This window comes from Chaetodon auriga, chromosome 11, assembly GCF_051107435.1.
Source record: "Chaetodon auriga isolate fChaAug3 chromosome 11, fChaAug3.hap1, whole genome shotgun sequence".
In the NCBI taxonomy this organism is placed as follows: Eukaryota; Metazoa; Chordata; class Actinopteri; order Chaetodontiformes; family Chaetodontidae; genus Chaetodon; species Chaetodon auriga.
The window spans coordinates 2,286,677-2,307,468 of NC_135084.1; the positions used below are offsets into that span (position 1 = coordinate 2,286,677).

The window sequence follows — 20,792 nt, forward strand, 5'->3', positions numbered from 1 at the left end:
TGTAAATGTGCATTTGTTTGAGGGGGAAAAAAAAGGCTGTTGTCAAATCAGTGTCATCACATGACATTGTTTTTTCCACTGCTTGGGTATGAGGTTTAATGATCTATACACCAAGTTATGCGAAGACCCTTGCTGGTCTTTTGGGATCTCAAAGATGCTGTTATTTGGCAAACAGTGGGACTTTACAGAGTATCTTGGAGCAGGTTGAAGTTTGCTGTCAGGACAGAGGGCAGCCTGCCTCTTGGTGCTTGGCTAACAGTGAAATCCTGGAGAAGGTCCTGAAGCAGCTTGTGCACTGGTACCTTTTCACCTCAGAATGGGTTTGGAGGTGAGCTCGCAGGTTGGATCGATCAGCGAAAGCTCGGCTGCACTGGAGGCACGAGAATGGTTTCTCTCCTGCAGAAGGAACGCAGAGATTCATGTCATTCATCAGGTTGTAGTTTTCTGTTTCTGGAAATCCATGAACCCTTTGACCAATCATAACCATATTCCAAGAATAGAATAACACCTCATCCAGACCAACACAGTGAGAGGGGTCAAACTGCATCAGGGTCTATTTGAATCAGCTAGCCCTCCTTCATGACCCTCCATCCAACCAGGATTGGATGCAGATTAGAGTCTGCCCAGCTATAGTGAACTAACATAATCATGTCTTTCTCTACAGAGACCAAACAATTCCCTCGTGAGCAAGCACTTGGTGACAGTGGTGAGGAAAAACTTTCTTTAACGGGCAGAAACCAAAAGCAGAACCAGGCTCTGGCTGAGCGGCCATCTGCCTCAACTGGTTGGGTTAGAGAGAGACAGACAGACAGACAGAGAGAGAGAGAGGCAGAGACCGACAGAGAGAGAGACAGAGACAGACAGAGAGAGAGAGAGAGAGAGACAGAGAGAGTGTTAGAAAGCGAGTGGATAATCAAGAGGGAGCGTGCATTCGGACAAACAGATGAAACTGAATTCCTGACTTAAATTCACAAGCACTGGCTTTTACAGGCCAAGTTCAGAAAATCACAGAATGCATGAACCCACTGGATCAGCTACTGGCTCTACTGGTAACTAGCATGCTGAGGCTAGCTAGATTAGCTACTAAATTGGCTGGCCATTTTCTTCTTTGTATTTTATCAGCAGATTAGAGCCAAATGTGGCATGTTACAGCCACCAACTGCAGACAAATAGGATCTATCTAGATTGTTTCAATTAATTATTATTGTTAGTAGTAATAATAATTACTAATAATTTGTCTATTTTTGACCATTTATGTGCAGCATTGCTGCTTAGAATGTGCACGTGCACAAAATTGTCTAAACTTGACAAAATATGTTAAATTGTAAGCTACTCTACATTTCAGACAATTCACCATTACCATTGTGCAATTACTTTATTTATGTTTATTTTGCAATTACTCAACTCTTGCATCAGTAATTATTGAATTACTCATCTGAGCAGTTATTCAACTGTGCTATTACTCTTGCACTTATACTGTACATTTCCATTGTTATCTATTTCAAAAAAACAAAACAAAACACACACACACATACATAGTACATAGTACAGGACAAGTTGCGATTATGCAAATTCACATATGCTGACTGGTCCATCAGCTCGCTGTCCTGTATCGATCATGCACCACATGACTGGACCTCCTGCTTCCCAGAAAAAATAAATAGGATCCATTGACTTGACATATGTCAGTGGATCTAGCGTATCTTTACCTTCAGAGTAATTCAACGGGTATCTGATTCCGATCTCATTCTCGATACAAAAAGGGAAGAATCTGAACCAGTGCCATTGAATAAGAGAGATGTGTCACTTCCATAGACTTCTGTTGGAACTGGAGAGTATGGAAGTGTGGTGGGGTGACTATTTCTCTCTCTCTCTCTGTCTCTGTCTCTCTCTCCTAAGAGGCTAGTCAATAGCGTTATTTTACTTAGTAAGCTGAAACTAATGTTTATTCTAAGATAATAGCTAGCTAACATAGATTCTAATTGCAGTTAGCTAACATGAGCAACACTTAACTAGCTACCATAACCAGATGTTAGATGGCCTACACTTACCTCAAATGAATTGCAGTTGTTGTCATTCGGTTGGCATGCAAAGTTTATCTTTGGTTTTAGATTTGTTGTTAAAGTTAGCAGCACTTAGTTGCTAGCATATCAGCACACCGGATTACAATGAATCTAGCTAGCGCAACTAAATAACATGGCTCACTTGTATCTAGCAAGGTTGTTCCTTGGTTAATTCATCATGACACACATTAGATCAGTGATGATAAGATCAGCAGTATTTTTAGCTTGGTATACCTAATAAACTGGCAACTGTATACATGCTTGTAGGGTTCATAGACAAATACCAAATTTGTTTGTATTTTAACCCAGTGTAAGGTTTTACTCAGCAGATGTCTGGATCTTTAACAATACAACCCAACTATCAAAGCCAGCACTTGGCCAGCATCGGCACTGAGATCTAACTAAACACTGGGGACTTAAGATACCAGGTGTAGAGTGCATACTGAAGTCTAATCACCACAGCTGGTCCACTTGTTGGACTTGTGTCGGTAGGTTCTGCTGCATGATGTTCATTCTGTTGATCACCTCTCTTACTGACGCTCAAAGCCATAACATTGCTGTGGGCTCTCTTAGCAGCTGCTATCATCTATAAGTAGTTGCTGAACTTTTAAAACTTTATGCATTTTTAGCACTGTAGTGACCTCATTTTTATCTCTGCTTGCCAGCCACCACTTCTACAGTCAATGGTCCCACTTACCTCCTAGTCTGCATGTGAACTGCACTTGTCTGGTTGACAAAGTAGCACAGTTAGAAGTACGAATACCCAAGCTATACCAGATCCAGGAAGCCAAGAAGATCATGAGCACCATATTCTTCAGTCCAACACAAACTGACACAACCTTTGCCCAAAGTGCTGGATGCCACTGCTTCCTTTCCTACTGCTGAATATGCTGAAGAACCCTCTCCTCCACAGCCTGTCACTGCACACTGTCCTACTGCTGACGCCCCTCCTCCAGTAACCCTCCACAATGATTCCCATTCACGGTTTGGAGCGAAGCCCAAATGCATGTCAGCTCCAGTCCATTCCATCTGGAGACCTGGTCCCTGGTCAACATTCACGACAGGAGAGTGAAGCACTCCTCACATGCACCTCTCCACGACCCAAAGAGGGGAAGAGTGACATTGTTGGGTGCAACAGAGGGGCTGGCACCTATGTTGCTGCTACAGGAGCCCAATGCAGAGGGATGTTTAGGGATTATCCCATCCTTTGCCTTAAAATCTTGCTTCAGTCGTCTGTTATCATCTTGTAACCTGCTGGCAGGTAGTGTCCACAAACAGCCATGATGAAGTTAAGCCATTTCATAGACCAGCTAGTAATAGCAACCAGGCTAAAAACAAACCTGGTGCTAACTTAGCTAGGCAGGAAAAGGAGCAGTCACTTACTAGAAAACAAGGTCCACAATCAAGGCTTCGGGAATAAATCAGGCTATACTAGTGTCAGTGCCAGGTAGCACAGGAGTAATGGCAAAGGTAAACGCAACAATAACAAAATGTAGATACACTTGGTTACAAGTCACGGCCCTGCATTCAGAATTTTACTTCAGTATAGGTACAAAGTATTAACTTCAAATTAACAGCACCAACAGTAAAAGTACTCATAATTCTCATAATTAACTCATAATTTATATGTGGATTAAATTATCACTCTGAACCTGTAACATAGTAACATAACTTATCAAATAAATCTAGTTGAGTAAAAAGTACAATATTGGCCTCTGAAATAAAGTGGCGTATAAGTAGAAAGCCGCAGAAGTAGAAAATGGAAATATAAGTATCTCGAAATTGTGCTCCAGTAGAGCACTTGAATAGTTACTTTCCACTACTGCTGTAAATGTATTTTACGTTATGGGAGCCCCTTCCCTCTGAAATTAAACATAGATAAACTAATTAATGCTGCCTCGCTGCCAGTCCCCAGAGAAAATGCTATTATATATAATGAAGTGTAAGTGTAAGTGAGCAAAACACAGTAATCAACGTACATTAATTTTAGTTGAAAATTGCTGCAAATATACTCTCACTTAACTACAGTATCATCATGGGTTACACTACATTTCCCACAACACAACCAAGAGCATCTAAGTCTTCGACCTCTTGCTTGTGAATGCATGTGTCATTCAAGCAAGCTGCAATTCATAACATAGCTTTCTGGTTTGAATTTGCAGTGTCCAAGCCCTGGTGCCACCACAATCAGTGTTATTTCCACAGATTTGACTGAGCTCCTTCAGAGACACTGAGGACAAAATGCCATTTACTGACCTTCATGTGTAAAAAAAAAGTGTCCATTACAGTTTTCTTTTTTTTTTTTTTACTTTATAATGTGCTGAAGACACCCTTGTGTGTGAATGTGAGTGTTTCACTGACCTGTGTGTGTTCGTATATGTCCCTGAAGCAGCCAGGGTCTGGAGAATGCTTTGCCACAGAGTTTACACACACAGGGCAGTGTGTGTGTCCTGATGTGCATCTTGAGTGCTCCCAAGCTGACATACTTCTTCTCACAGTATTTACAATTGAAGAACTTCTTACTGCTCCACTCACACTGGAGCTGCTTGTGTTTGGCCAGGCCCGAGAAGCTCAAGTGCTCTTTATGACAGTCCAAACACTTGAAGCTCTCCTGCCTATTGCTGCTGGGAGGGATGGCTGGAAAGAGGGCCAGGAGAGGGAAGGACGGAGGGAGGAGGCTGTCTCTCCTCCTGTGGTCTCCTGTGACACACTGGATTTGCAGATTAACTTCGGTACAGGATTCAGCTGGTTGATAGACTTCTGCAGGGCTTGTACTGTAAGCCTCTGAACAGTGGCCGAAGAAGGAGAGAGGGGAGTTGTTTGGAGAAGATGGCAGATGCAATCGGTCTGCTCTAAGAGAAAGTGGACAGGAGGAAGAGGAGAGTGACTGGGCTCTCTGCTGTAGCCGTGGGCTTGGGGCTGGATAATGATGGTGTGGGGGGATGTCACTGTGCAGCTGTGAATCTTCGTGGGTATTGCAGGGGGCCTCTGTGGAATACATGCGTGCATGCACACACATACACACAGACACAGACACACACGCATGCGCGTGCGCACACACACACACACACACACACACATTTGGCTTATTATAGTTGTGAGATCCACTGGTGGTTATGGCTTGCTGTGATCATTTCTCATCTTTATATTGGCCAGATAGAGCAACTACACTTAAACTGGCAATAACATTTTTCTGGCCACTTGTTTTCACACAACACTGACACTGCTGATTGATATGGTGACCTTGCTAGCAAACAGTAGCTTATTTATGTATCCTGCAGTTACAGAGCAACTTGACTGCACATTTCAACTGTACAGAGAAAACAAATATTCACAACTAACACTGTCAAATGCTTTTTGAACATCTAGATGGACTGGCAGTATTCTTTTTTGCCTGATGTTTTGTATTATATGAAGGAAGTGTCTAATATTATCTTGTGCTTGGCCACCCTGGACAAAGCTGGTTTGGTCACTATTTTTACTAGTATCAGATTCTGAGTTTATTTATGTAGTTCGGGAGTAAAAGAGTCTAGGCTCGTGGACTTGATGGATGCATGCATTTTGTAATCCTGATTTTAAATTGAAATGGGTCTATATGAGCCACATCACATTTTATTCTTCCCATCTTTTGGGATTACAGAAACGACAGCTTCATTCCATGAAGATGTTGACATTTTCTCAAGTGTCCAGTTAAAGGAATTTAAGTGTACCTGAGTCAAATCTTCTCTAAAGATCTTACACTCAGCTCGTAAACTGTCACTTTCTGGTGCTGGGATATCAGTTTACCCCGGACAACTGCCTTTGATGTTTTAATGTGTCGCATAGTAAATTTGGGTTCACTTCTCCATTGTCGTTAAGGTTGGAAAAAGGTCTTAATTTCAGATTTGAATATTTAATGTTAAAGAGAAAACTTCAAATTTGAACCTAACTTTTCAGGGGCTTTAATTCTAATCCTAATCTTCATGTAAAAGATCCAAAACTCCAACTATTCTTCATACAGTTGTCCAAATATGTACAATTTATATGACTGTATATTTTCCTTTAAACTGAATATGATTTCAGACTTTGTTCCAGCTCTTCTCTCTTGGCACTATTCTGATGGTAATGGAACTTCATCAATCCAGTGGGCTGGGGAGGGGGACTGCCCAAGCTCGCTTTAAGGGCTGTATTGGAACAAATACAAAGTTTGAAGTAGGGATTTGTCAGGAGGAGCCTGGAAGGCCGCTACATAGGCTCTAGAGGCTGCTTAATGCTGCCCTTCTGCTCTCTCAAGGACCCTGGGACAATGCTCTAACTTTGAGAACGGATTTTGCACCTGCTAAACATAAAACTACACTTTGGTTTGAGGCCAGGCAAATCTGTTGTTTCTCTTTCCTTATTTTCCTGTAGAGAGCTACAAACAAAAATAGATGTGCTTAACTCTGAAAGGTTGTGCTGGTTATAACATTTAGCAGAATATAAAAAATGAAACCTGAACGTCTAACCTCAAGCACTTTGTCCAGAACGCAGATGTTTTTGATCTCTAGGAATCTATAATCTTTAATGATTGTGAGCCACTGAACATCTGGAACAATAGATGGAAAGTAAAAGTTCTTACATGTTAAATCAAAGTCACACGTTTACAGTTTCAAGCAGTAAAATACACTTAAATATCAAATTCAAATACTCATTCTGAGGCTTGGTGTGTTCATTTAGTGATGTATTGATACGTAGCCTAAAATAGTATTTGTTTAATGTAGGCTAGCAGGTGTAATGCAGTGCTGTGTATACAGGCCCATATGACACCAATATATCAATATCTATGTAATTTCTATGCTAAGGTACCTTTCCATGAATATCAAATCTTAATCTACAAAACAAGAACTTCCACACAGAAAAGTGAAATGAGGGTTTTAGGCTATCTGAATAGTTCTATTTTGTAACAGCCAAGTCAAAACAGAAATACTCAAGTAACGTGTCTGTGTCTCAAACCTACACTTCTACTGTAGTACCTTCTTCCTCTTCTTCCTCTGAGCGTTACAGTTTTCTTTTTCAAACCAAATGAGCCGCAGAGTGTTGTGGCCACTTCAAAGTCTTACCCTCAGTCTTCGAGTTCAGTCTTCCATGGTTGGGTTTCTTAATGCTCTGATGTTTCTTTACTAGAAAGGACCGCGGCATGTTGTCACCCTCTTCACGGCAGTTTGTGTGGAGTGTAGGTGGTGCAGCACCGCGGAAGCAGCTGTCGCCGGCGGTGTACAGACACGGTGTTGCGTTCACAGCGGCGGTCAGCCGAGTGTCCGTCCGCCCGCCGACTCGCGCGCTCTCCCGCTTACAAGCCAGGTCAGGCGCGAGCCAAGGGTCGCGCGGGGGAATTTCCATAGACCCCAGCATCGAATCAAGTACAAGAAAAGGACAAGTGCAGGGGGCGGGCTCTGTGTGCCAATCACACCCCAACAAAACAGGTGGATAAATGGTGACAGCCGCTCACTATAGAGACACCGCTAGGCTCCAGGCACACACGGTGAATGCAGCTTTCCACACTGAGACCCCCGGCCCCCGGCCCCAGACTCCCCTTGTCTTTATAATATTTCTTGCCAAAACCAAACAGCCTGAAACACAACAGTAGTAAATTACAGCACCGGCAAGTCATCAATGATTATCTTGCATATCTGTCAATGACAGAGACAAAAAGTATTTTGGCTTTTTGTATTAATATCAGGGAAAGTTCTCAAACAGTGTGGAACAGTTTGGCTTCGTTTCATGGGTCGGCCAAAGGGGTCCAGGGCTCTCAAGTTTTGAACTTAGTTCAGGATGAGATTTTGGCGGCGGGGGTGGGGACGGGGGTCTGATTTGATAAATGACACATAAATTCGTACAAATGAAAATATTTATTCAATTCAGCATTTCTTAGTGCAGATGTGTGTTTGTGTGCGCGCGCGTGCGCCGTGTCTGTAACCCCCGTCCCTCCCTCTCCTGCTCAGTACGTACACACAGAAGCCACCACACATCATGTAGTTGACCAATCACGTGCGACCTGAACGGAAAAAAGTAACTAAAAACAAAACAAAACAAAACAAAGCGGCTCCCGCTCCTGCTTCCAGGCAGGAGCCGGCTCCGATCGTTCACTTCAAAGAGCCGTTTGGTTCGCGAACGACACATGACTAATTCCTCTACCTGTTCCACTGTTATAAAAAATAGCTGCGCAACTTGGTGGACGTTATCCTGGTGATTTCTCTGCGTGAGAAATTCAAGGTGTGGCGTGTGAGCGTGGGAACGGGTTAAAGCTATTGAATTAAAGCCATTAACAGACATTCATGCAGACATGTTTGGTAGACAAAGAACAGACAGCTGAAATTAAACAACAGCTGATAGAAATTAAATATAAGAAGACTGTGATTTGATGATGAGTCTGGCTTGTTGATGGTGACCACACACACACAGATCAAGAGCCAGTCAGAAAAAAAGAGAAACATCCAATTTGATCCAAACTGTCCAAAGCAAACTTACTTTGAGTTGGAGGTGTTGGGTGGAGCAGCAGCAAAGGCAGGTGGAGGGAAAACCTGTGGGAGCTCATACAGCAGCTCTCCATTCCTACACAGATGAAGAGAGCCAGACAGACGCATCAGACAGTTGAAAGAGTGTGTGTGACGATGCAAACTGGATCTCAGTCTGTGTGTTCACTCGTGTGTGTCTTTGCATTGATGTGTGTGTTGCTTACAGCTGTCCAACACAGCGCAGGTTTTGGGTGAATCCGTCAGGGAGCCTCATCACTGGTGCATCGTGATTCTGGAGAGACAAGCTGCAATGGTGTCATCTGTCCACCAGGTGTCAGGATTTCCCCTCGCTATAAACTAAGAACTGTTTGAATGAGCAGAGGGGTATTCCAGAAAGCCACTACATTAACATTTACTTTGTTTAGTAGCCTAAGTAAATTTAAAAAAAATGAAATTCAAATCAACGTGAGGTACAATCATAGCCTAGCAACATATGCCTTACCTTTTTGAATGATGTTTTTAGATTTTATTTTTAGCTGCTTCCAAGTTCATTTCTCCCCTGTTGGATTTCACCTAAATGAAAATCAGATTTTATTCCTACTTATATTCATAACTGTATGCAACGATCTTAAGTACGGTTAAATGTTAAGTCAATGGAATAGTACATTCAAACTTACGCGTTGACTCGGTTAGCATTTTTCTCCCATGTCGTTTCTCTCTCCGCTGCTGTAGCGGTGTTACATTTACGCCGAAATATGTGCTCATACTCCCCATAGGCCTGCAATAAGACCTCCAACTCTACTGGGGGTAAAATAACTTGATCTTTTTTTTGTCAGTTGTCATGGTATTGGGGCTCCATTATGATGGCTTTTTTTTATAGCGGTTGCGCACGCGCGTAACTCAAGGTGAACATACTCATAGTTGATTGAACTAATTCAGATCGGCTGCTCTGGAACCGGATACTCAGAGTTTCCCATCTCAGAGTTAGTCAACTCAGAGTTAAGCGATAGACTCAGAGTTTGTTGAACCTCCTACCTGGAATACCCCGCCGCTGTGACCTCTGTGGAGGAAAACACACGTGGAGAATCTGCCATGCGCAGGTATACAACCATGACATGTCTGAATGTCTCTGCTGAGGGTCACAGAGGTCAGAGGTCAGGAGTGTGTTTTCATGTGAAGGTCATGTGACCACAGCGCCAAAAACTAAACAAGTTATTAAAGCATTCATGCAGATAGAATGAGTCCTGATTTGATTAATATTGAGCTCCAACTGTGAACAAAAGATGAGGTCACCTTTAAGGTGAAGTAACGTCCACCTGTGAACTGTAGGTTTTAGATTCAAATGTGTTTTAGGGCTTCATCTGTATCTGTATGTGTATCAATACAGGTATTGATCTACTCCTAATGACCTCATCTATGTTTAGTAGCTTACCTGTCCTTGCCTATAAGCCTGATGGTAGAACAGGTGAGCTGGCTGCACGTTGTTTTTTGGGAACAATGGTGGTCCATAGTTCATGGTGGGAACTTCCAGGAATGGATTTTGCTGCTCAACCACCTGAGGAACTGCTCCTGGGGGGAAACACCCACCATACCCTCGACCCTGATCCTCTACTGGTTCAGGGGAGATGTTGAGTTCCAGCCCAACAGGAACAGCAGGAGGAGGTGTCGATGGAGTAGGTGGAGGGTTGGCCAACAGGTCATAGACAGCCACCTCGAGAGTGGAAACCACCTCTCCCCACTCCATCTCCTCGACAGCACGGTCGACCTCTGCTCTGAAATTTTTTTTCAGGAGCAGAGACGATTGTCCCGCCGTTAGCTGTCCCTGATCTATTCCAGAAGAAACTGTCTGGTTGTCTGGTTACTGGACTCCTGTCACACACATTGATAGAAAGCTGCTTTTTAGACACTTGACACTTTTATGGGGAGTAACATCATATATTATAGAATATTTTAAACTCATTTAATTCAAAACATTTATGCAGCAGATATTGTTACTTTACAGATATGGATTTTACATGAATTTAACTCCTCAGCAACATATAAGTTGTTAAATTTAGCTTCAAGTGAACCAGCTCCAACATTAAAATGCTGCTTGCAGGTTCATGCATCAATAATAATACTGCAAAATTATGTCGTAATGTGAGTCTTTGAAAGGAGCAAGTCTGCATGATGAGAACCTGTTGAGGAGAGAGAAAATGATTTGAGGCCATGACTCTTGGTGAGCGTGATGTGTGTGAGGTTATCTGGTGTGTTTCTGACCTGAATCCATAGAAGGTGCGAGGGTCTGCCAGCTGAGGGAAGTGTTGCCAAAGTTGTGCCTGCATGGTGTGTTTCTCGTACCACATCTGTCCCAGTGCTTGTCCACCACGATGTAGTCATCACTGTTGTACAGCACATGCAGGCTCTCCAGGCTTCATCACCCTCAGCCTTCAACTGACACCTCTCATACAGCCCTGCAGAGACAATGTGGCTGTCTTCATATTTCACTGTGTAACTCTCATTTTGACTGAGTCAGGCAGTGGTGTCATAAGTACTTCAATCAAAGTATAAATACAACAATGTAAAACGAAAATAAAATAATCGTCAGCAAAATTAATTTGCAGAAACAAGAGTAAAATTCCTTGTTATGGAGAATGTCCCCTTTCATACTGTGACATTATCGCTTTACTGTCATTGACGCCTTCATGTGTCGGCACCATTTCATATTGTAGCAGGTTTGAACTTTTTCGTATACTGTTGGTTGGTTTAATCTGTAACAATATGTCATAGTTTATAAACCAATGACCTGTTTTGATTGTAGCATGACGATATTAAGCACAGTGTCAAGTTTTAAACAAATGTAGCTCTAAGTGGAGTGAAAACTACAATATTCCTCCCTGAAATGTAGGGTACAAGCAGAAAGAAGCATACAATGGAGGTAAAGTAAAAGTACCTAAAGTTGAGCTTAAATATACTTGAGTAAATGTGCTGAGTTTCCAGCACTTAAATTGGACAAGCAGAGAGACTTAGACTTAATTTAGACTGTTTCTTTATTGATCCCAATTTGGGAAGTTATTCTGTTGCAGTAGCAATTTAAACATACAGTCAAACACAAAATATATACAACAATTGTTTTAAAATTTAACAAAACATATAAACAAGAAAAACAGCAGTTTGTTAAAAATGTAACTAGTATAAATCAATATATATTTATATAATATGTATTATAATGTATAACACATATTAGATAATAATATAATGATATCATAAAAATACAATATAACTCAATATATAAACAAGTAGAGAGTGGTTCAACATGAAAACACTGACTGCAAACAAAAACTACAAAGTTATAAAACAGCCTCATCGACATTAGTGTAAAAGAACGTCTTAATCACATAAAGATGTAAACAAATCCACAAGCGGTGTGATACACTGCCTCCTTCGTCTTCTTTGTGTGTTATGGCAGATACCAATGTGAAACGTGAAAACTGTATAGCGCCATCTACTGTACTAGGATGCGACACTTTCACTCACATTCACATTTCATTGAGGTTTATTTGCCAGTAAATCATATCAAAAACTAATGCAGCCTGACACAGCAGTTTGTGTCTCACACTTGAGAGCTCTGGGGTTCAAAAAGTGAGACGACAGATTCACAGAGAGAATCAGACCTTTATTGACTAGAAACAGTCCTTCATTTCTCATTTCTACTGTTTTATGCGTGTATTTGGTCATATTTTAATAAGAAGCCTTCATGTTTAGCTGTTGTCTTGATAAATGAAGCATTCATCTCTGTAGCACTAATTCAGTTATTTGAAGTTTTTCTTTGACACAAATATGATATGAGAAATGTTAAGTTTTATAGATGGGTCAACATCAAATGAAAAAGTAGCAAAGTAGAGGCAGTTGGAATTAATCGAATTTATATATATATATATATATATGTACACACACACACACACACACACACACATATATGTATGTGTGTGTGTGTGTATATATATACATACATACATATATATAATATATATATTATTATATATATTATATTATTCTAAATATATATATATATATACACACACACATATACATATATACATACATATATACACACACATATATGCATATATGCGTACATATATGTATATACGTGTGTGTGTGTGTGTGTGTGTGTGTGTGTGTGTATATATATATATATTTTAGATTTATTTGTAATTAAATGTTTATAGTTAAGTATACTTTTTATATTGAAGTATAATTTACTGCAGCACAGCGGTGAGTCTGATGATTTGTCTGTCTGAATCAGTGCTGTGGACATTCACATTGTCCTGAACGTAGCATGTGAGCCATTATACAGTGGTGGATTGTAACTACGTACATTTACTCAAATACAATGTTGAGGTGTTTACTTGAGTATTTCTAATATATACCACCATCAATGTTCACATGTTGATGCTCTCACAATACTTTGTTTCATTAGGTTAAGAACATGTTGCAGATGCCCATAAAACCCATGAAATCCCAGAACCTTCCAGGTCCAGTTTGATAGAAAGTGGTGGAAAGTAACAAAGTACAGCTTGGATTTCTTTCTTCAGGTTGGATTTCTTTCTGAAAAAACAGACTGTGTTTCTGGAAAAACAGACTTTGCTCCTGAAAAAACAGACTTGCATATATATATTTGTATTGTTATATTTGTACTTTTTTAATAGCTTATTTTTAGCACGTGTCAAGCACCAACTACACCAAAGCAAATTCATACTTGGCAATAAAGCTTTTTCTGATTCTGATTCTGATTCTACATTTACTGAAGTAATGTTTGAGATGCTTATGCTTTACTTCAGTATTTCTATATTGTATTACTTTATACTTCTACTGCACTATATTTCAGAGGGAAATATTGTTCTTCTCACTTTACTACATTTATCTGACAGATATGTTTAATACTAGTTGTTTTCAGATTCAGATTTTACATAAAAAAGCACATAAAAGCTTCTAAGCTTATAAATTACAATACTGTACACTGTTTATGTTGTTCCTTACCTTCACAGCTTGTTATTCAATTTTTCTAATGATATTTCTGTATTTTCATTGACGGTAAATTTTGAATTCAGGACTTTTACTTGTAATGGAGTCCAACAGTTAAGGTGCGTGTTGTTTCAATGTTGCTTGCTGTTACTGCATATTCGCCATCAAGAACATCTGCATTGTTCATCATTAAAATGAAAATGAAAAGGTTTGGTTATTAAATACATTAAAAGATGTTCTGATATGGTTTGATTCCAAAGGATGTTACAAGAATTGCAAATCCAAATTAAAAAAAAGGGAACTACAGGACTAAAGGTTTGGTGAGATCTTGAGCATCAGCTGTTTTTGTCGGTGGGGATCTATGAGCTACTTTGTGTCCCCTTGGTTTATAGTAGTGATGAGGTTCTTCTCTGGTGAGACAATATGGTTCTCCAAATGTACCCATGGTGCAACAGGCTCTTTTATCATCTAACTGTGTACTGTCCTGATCACAGGGCCATGGTAATAAATACATTTTTAAATTAGGTACAGATATCTTGCCTTCCTGTTGTGGAAGGAGAGTTACTCACTGCTGATTATCTATTAAATGCAGGACTAAGTGAATTTAGTCTTTACCTCAAAGATTCTGGCAGCTACAAAAATTCCAACAAGTGTATTTTGTATTCAATATAAAACTATTGGTATGTTGCCCCTTCTCTACTCTGAGATACTTTAGTGGAGTATTTCATGGCAGCAGAGAGAACTTGTTCAAATACTGTATATCAAATCCAAACTTTTATTTATAAACAATGTTCAAAACTGTTGGTTGAGATTTCATTATATTGTCATAAAATAATAATAAATGCATACAAAGAGATGTTTGATATGTCCAGTTTGCTGTTGCATGCTTGATCATCTGCCTGTATGCTGTGTGCTTGGCTGAAAAAGAAAAAGCTCCACAGACTCAGCACACAGCTGAGGGTTGCTGCCGTCAAGAACATGGCCTCAGCATGCCTGGCACTTCTTCTCCCAGCCTGGTCTGGGCAGGGCGTTCACCTTGTACACGGCCGGCTGGAGGACCACACCAAACTTGCCCTCCAGACTGGGCAGGGGTTGGCCTGGTGGGACAGAGAGGGTGAAGCGCTGTAGGGTCCAGGACAGGAAGAGAAAGAGCTCCATCTTGGCCAAGGCCTCTCCAAGACACACCCTGACTCCAGCACCAAACGGCAGGTAGCTGGACGATGGGATGACCAGACCTGTGCCTTCACTGTTCAAGAACCGACCTGCGGAGGAAGAACACAGGAATCACAATCAACACACAAGCAAAACTTCAAGCCTCACAGTCAGGGTCCAGTCAGGGCGGACTATCAGTCTGTGGACACTTATATTCTGCTTGTCACACACTTCTCAGGATTCTCAGAATATGTTTTCTACTGCATTTAGACCATTAATGTCACAAGAATAAATTGGCTCAGGTGGGTATTTAATAATTGCTACGGCCACTAGAGGTCACTACCTAACAGTAAATATAAATATGGGTCATAATAGCCTACTTGCAATGTTGATCTATACAGTCATTTTTCTGAGGAGGATTGGCTCAAATAATCTCATAAACTGACTTCAATTATCTGCCAAAGGCCACGATAGATCTTTTTCCCCACAGACATGAGAAAAGGGCCTACTGGCTGATGCATCATTTTCCAGGATAATATACAACACTTTGGACAGAAGTTTCCTCTCACCAGGGTCAAAAAGCTCAGGATTTTTCCATTCCTTCTCATCATGGTGCAGAGCCCACAGATTGATGATGACTCGAGCTCCTTTCCTGACTATGAAGTCCCCAAGGCTGCAGAGAAACACAGAGACAGAGAAGGGTGGTTACATAAACAGCGTTCTCTTATTGACATTGACAACATTCCATCCTGTCGGAGGTGGATGACAGTGAAGGGTCTTAAATGAGCCTCATGGCAGTGTTGACTGTACCTGGTATCACTGAGGGCCACATGAGGGATGAGCAGAGGGGCCACAGGGCGGATCCGTAACACCTCCCTGATGGTCGCCTCCAGGTAGGGTAGACTGCCTCTGTCACTGAGCTGAGGGAACCGGTCGGCCCCCACCTTACTGTCCAGCTCCTCCTGGATACGCTGTTGCATCTAAACACACACACACAAACACAATGAGAAATATCCATATTCTGCACTGAGACTACACTATAATGTAATGCACATGTGTCTTATCTATCAAGATTCCACAAACCCACAATTGAATTTTCTCAGTCCTTGGATTGAATGTATGTCACATTTATTTAGAAATATGTTTTTTGGTATCTTCAACCTTTATTGGACAGTGAACAGTAAATCAGGGGAGACAGAGAGGTATGACATGCAATAAAATTTCATGTTTTGGATATGTGTTACGCTATAATAAGGCAGAGAGAGCGGTATTGATGTCAACCATGTCAGTTCTTAAATAGAACAATGACTCACATAACAAAACCATAACCAAGACTCAAATAAGAAGTGTAATTAACTAAATTGTGGGAATAAAATTACTTTCCCCTTTACTTTCAATAGTCAGAGTAGCATCTACTCAACACCACAGGGATGCAGCTTAAGGCACTTAAGGCTGACTTCTCGTGTTACATGTCTGTAGGCAAAAAAAATTTATTAATTGAAAAGCCTCAGGCTTGAAGACTTTCAGGCAGCATGTGGAGGACTAGACCAAAAGATACAGCTGGAATCTATGTAGGCACAACAGGTACAAGCAATGCATAAGGGAGGAAACCTGCGGGTGATGGATGAGATACGTGATGGCCCATTTGAGCACGGTGGTGGTGGTTTCCACACCGGCTCCAAAGATGTCTCCCACAGTCATGAGGAGGTGATCGTCACTGAGGTCCACAGACTCTCCGCTGATCTCTGCTGTGTTGTTGTTTTCAGCGCTGCGCTTGGCTCTCAGCAGAGCATCCAGCAGATCTCTCTGCACGTGGTCACTGTAGTCTGCCTGATGAGAGCAGGCATGTCAATGTACAGTACACACACAGTACATGGTATACTCTATTTCATGGAGTTTGCATTTAGCAGATAGAGCAACTTAAAATGACTGCCTAGTGTGTCAGTATGTGTGTATCACAATAATAATTATTATTATTTGGAGCCACCATGTAGGCTGCAGAGGAATGAACATGTTCAGACCCGATTGGTTGACTGGGTGGTCGATCATGATGTCGATACACAGACAATATTGTCTGTGTATTAATATCACATATTTCCTATCCAATGTTCTCCTCAGAAATGACGGCTGGAATGCTGTTTGATTGTTGAGTAGAGTTGGATAGAACTCCAGGATTGGTTTCCACCCGTCTGTCTGTCTGTCTGTCTGTCTGTCTGTCTGTTAGCATACCGTCTCAAACTGTTGATTTGAACGAAACTACTGATAACACTTTATGTTAAAGAAATCAAATGCTTTAAAATGTTTTTGCAAGATTTTTCAAGGAAGTTTCCTATGAAACAACTATAAACTTTAGAATTAATAACACAACAATGTTCTGATTCTATTGACACTCATTTATTTGAGTACTTAATAAAGGGACCAGGTAATGGCATACAGCAGTTAGAGTAGATTCCCTTGAAAAACTGTTAAAACTAGTGAATACTGCTTTCTTATTGGAACCTTATCCTCCAGAATTGTTGAATTGTATGCTTTCCTGAAATTTACACAACATAAAAAGTAATTTTGCATGTTCAGCTAAGCTGTTGTACACTGACTAAGATCCAGGTTTTGGAGTTATGTGAAGGAAGCTTGCACAGGCTTCATCTGAATGAACTGAAAGTGTACCAGATTCACTTTCCCTATGACTGGTGACAAATTCCCTTCTGAGGAGATTACAGTTGCAGACTGTGGGCGTATGTGGCCCCTTGCCAGCTATAGTGTAACATCCTTCATCACTCTTCACCATCGTCACCTCATTCGTGAGGACATCTTGTTAATAACACTGTACCTTGTGTTCATCATATTCCTTTTGTAGAAGTTTGTCTCTGGTTGAAACACACTGCTTTAGAAGACGCAGGTCTGCATTGGGAAAAACCTGTGACAAAGAGACAGATGGCAGTTTTTCACATACAGTGTGAAAGTTATAGAATTAGTGTATTATATTTTCTGGAGTGTAGTATGCTGCACTGTACCTGCAGTCTACATGTTGACGTGTCTTTGGGCAAGATACCGAACCCCAAATTTCTCCTGAGTGTGTTAGTGTGTGTGAATGGTTATCACTCCTAATGGGCAGGTGGCACCATGGTAGCCTCTGTCACCAGTATATGAATGTGTGTGTGAATGGGTGAAGACTGACTTGCGTTGTGAAGCGCTTTGAATGGTCATTATGTCTAGAAAAGGGCAACATAAATGCAGTCCATTTGCAGCCATTTTAATGTCAATGATTAACATAATTTCTGAAAATAGTACATTGTAATTCTCACTTTCTTCACTCATTCATTATTCTTGTTTGAATCTAGATTTGAGAATGGTCATATTAGTTTTAAATATAAATTGAAATCAGAACAACTGCTGTGAAGAAACAAGGCACCGCATTGAACCCAGTGTTCATGCGTACCTGTAACCAGGGGAAGATGTCCACCAGGCTGTCTTTTGCCACAGTGTCCACGATGCCCTGGCTGTAGTGCAGCATGGCCTCAAACTCTGGGTCTCCTCTGCGGTAGGAGGAGTTGAAGCAGAGTGAACAGATAACATTGGTGACGGCCCGAGTCAGCTCTGGAGACAGATCCAGGGCCAGTCCTGCAGCTGCTGCCTCAGACAGGACGGAGCACAGAGACTGAGCCTCTGCACAGACTGAGAAGGACACAGATCGTTGTCACTTACTGACATGTTTACAGTGCTTTATAACTTACAGTGCTCTCTAAAAAAATGTTACTGAATTTTTTTTTCTTGTTTTTGCTATGTATTGTGTGTATCAAAGCCTGATATATCTTATTCCTCTGTGCCATAGAGCTCCATTGCTCTGTTAAAAACGATGGGCCACACTGCTGCACTGGGTGACATGTTCCTTCATTACCATGAACACACTCTCTCTCTTTTTTTTTTAATGGAACTAAATATTAAATAATATATGGCGTGAAGTTTACATCAGAGGAGGGAAGTTAGAACATATTGATAAAGCACAAAGCATTTTACACTCTGACCTCATTATTTTCAGTTTATGTCATTATTTTTGAAAGCTTTTGTTACATTAAAATAGAATGAAAAGCAGCCAAATGAACTGTACTCATGTCCACTCTAAACTTTAGTGTTTTTGGTTTATTATTGTTTATATTACTCAAACAGACATGCATACTTGTGGAAAAAAGGCAGTAAACTAGAATACCACACAAAGTAATGAAATAATGCAGTAAGGTACAATTTTAAAATGCAGATAAGGTTAAAAAAAATCCAATCACCTGTGAAACATTTTCACTGGGACCTTTGTTAGAAAGTGGTTTTAATGGAAGCTGTTCACTGTGAAGTCTGATTATCCAGAGCACTGTTTGTTTCTGGGAAGACGTCGCTGCATACTGAGTTTTTTGAAATGCTTTGAGCAGTGTGAACTTTATTCCATTCACCTCCACTGCCTTGGTTTAAAAGCAGCAAACAGAGACAGATACCTCAGAACCTGGACAAATAAACCAAAATTATCAGAGTGGCTAAATACCATGAGGGGGGAGAGAGAGCAGTGTCAGGAGTGCAACCTAAAAGTGTTCATACAGTTTATAACCCTCTTGTTAAGTAGCAGGAATTGCAGGAGAAGAGTATAGAGAGAACTGTACTCACTGATCTTCTCGATGGAGGCAGAGCCCTCTCCAAACATGCACAGGGCTCCATGGACTATTTTCCTATGGAATCTCCATGTAGGGCTGTAGTCTCCAAATGCGATGTCTTTCCCATCTCTGGTCAGAATATCTGTAGTTACCTTCATCACACACAGAACAGGGATGGAAAAAACATGAATGACTACTGTTTCTATGAAGACGTAAAGGATGACAGTGAAGAAGAGGTTCACCCACAGTTCGGGGTCTTCCTGCAAATATCTTTCCCTTCTTCAGCAGGACTTCTTTTGCATGGGTGTGCTGGTTGACAACGATAACACAGTGGGAGCCCATCATCAGAGAGTATGTCTGTCCGTATTTCTGCTGCAGTTCTTTGAAAAGCACATGAGGAGCGTGTGGGCTTCGCAGACTCAGCAGACTGCCGATGAAGGGTAGTGCTGGGAGGCAGGGGGGCTCCTGAGGGCCATGTGCAGACATCCTGAGCTTCAACTGCAGCGCAAACAAAGCCAGGCCCACAGTCAAAACCACACACAGACACAGAAACCAAGCCATACCTGTAGCAGAGGGCTCTGACAGAGGAGTGTGGTTCAGCAGATGCCAGGCATCACAGAGAGGAGCTACAGAAGAAGGCCATGAGCTGCTGCAGGGCCACGCTTTTATGCAGCTCCTTCAATGTCGAATCCTTGACTCTGAATAGTTAAGGCTGGGCCAATTCAAACAAGATAAGATGACACTTGATTCACTGAATTCTCGGAGAAAAACCATGACGAAACACATGCCCATAACAGGTACACTGTGAAAGTGTGGTCAGCAGTGGTGGAAAGTACACAGCTGTGTTGATGTACAGTGTTTAGGTATTTGTACTTAATTACAACTCTGATTCCAAAAAAGTGGGTGTGCTGTGTGAAATATAAATAAAACAGGATGTGATCATTTGCTAAGTCTTTTGACATATACTCAGCTGAAAACAGTACGTTTCAACATGTTCAATGTTTGACTTTATCAACTTCACTGAGTTTAATTTAGGCCTTCATTTTACACAGCAATTCAGTTTCTCAGGAATCACAGTTGTATGAGATTGTCTGCTCCACAAACTGACAGCTGCAGTTAGTGCTTACTTTGCAAGTGGATATTTTACACAGAGAACAAGTAAAATCACTCAAGTGAAATGTTGAATTCAGGACTTTCACTTGTAGCGGAGCATTTGTGACATTATGGTATTTCTACTTGTACTGAATTAAAGGATCTGAATGTGTCTTTCACCACTGAGAATGAGTTTTTAATGTTCATTTATTGTTCTTTTATTGGATGTTCTATGTCGTATGCATAATTTACATAGGCATACTTAATATTTAAATTTAAACATATTTTCAGGAATCTTGTGAAAAGTCCACCAGCAATATGTCAGTCTGTAAAACAGATGCTGCAAAAAGCAAACTTCATAAACTGATGGG

General features: G+C 41.0%; 1 protein-coding gene across 1 annotated transcript; it reads right to left on the reverse strand.

The window, feature by feature from the left end:
• Positions 1-217: 217 nt before the first annotated feature.
• On the reverse strand, positions 218-19,890 carry cyp17a1 (cytochrome P450, family 17, subfamily A, polypeptide 1). Its single transcript, XM_076742965.1, has 13 exons — positions 19,576-19,890; positions 19,343-19,481; positions 18,132-18,367; positions 17,523-17,609; positions 16,307-16,525; positions 15,506-15,675; positions 15,265-15,368; positions 14,579-14,805; positions 12,114-12,133; positions 7,463-7,472; positions 7,142-7,229; positions 4,425-5,051; positions 218-396 (listed from the first exon to the last, which is right to left on the reverse strand). The coding sequence occupies exons 1-13, from the start codon at positions 19,888-19,890 to the stop codon at positions 218-220; spliced, it is 2,421 nt and encodes an 806-aa protein (XP_076599080.1).
• Between the last annotated feature and the right edge of the window lie 902 nt (positions 19,891-20,792).

What these genes read in the sequence shown, in the direction of transcription:
- cyp17a1 (XM_076742965.1), bottom strand. Translation starts at nt 19,890, where the DNA reads ATGGCTTGGTTTCTGTGTCTGTGTGTGGTTTTGACTGTGGGCCTGGCT. An exon ending in ACATCTTCCCCTGGTTACAG is followed by an intron (nt 17,610 to 18,131) that starts GTACGCATGAAC and finishes TCTTTGTCACAG; the next exon opens with GTTTTTCCCAATGCAGACCT. An exon ending in TCCAGCCGGCCGTGTACAAG is followed by an intron (nt 12,134 to 14,578) that starts GTGAACGCCCTG and finishes AGAGCTCTCAAG; the next exon opens with TGTGAGACACAAACTGCTGT.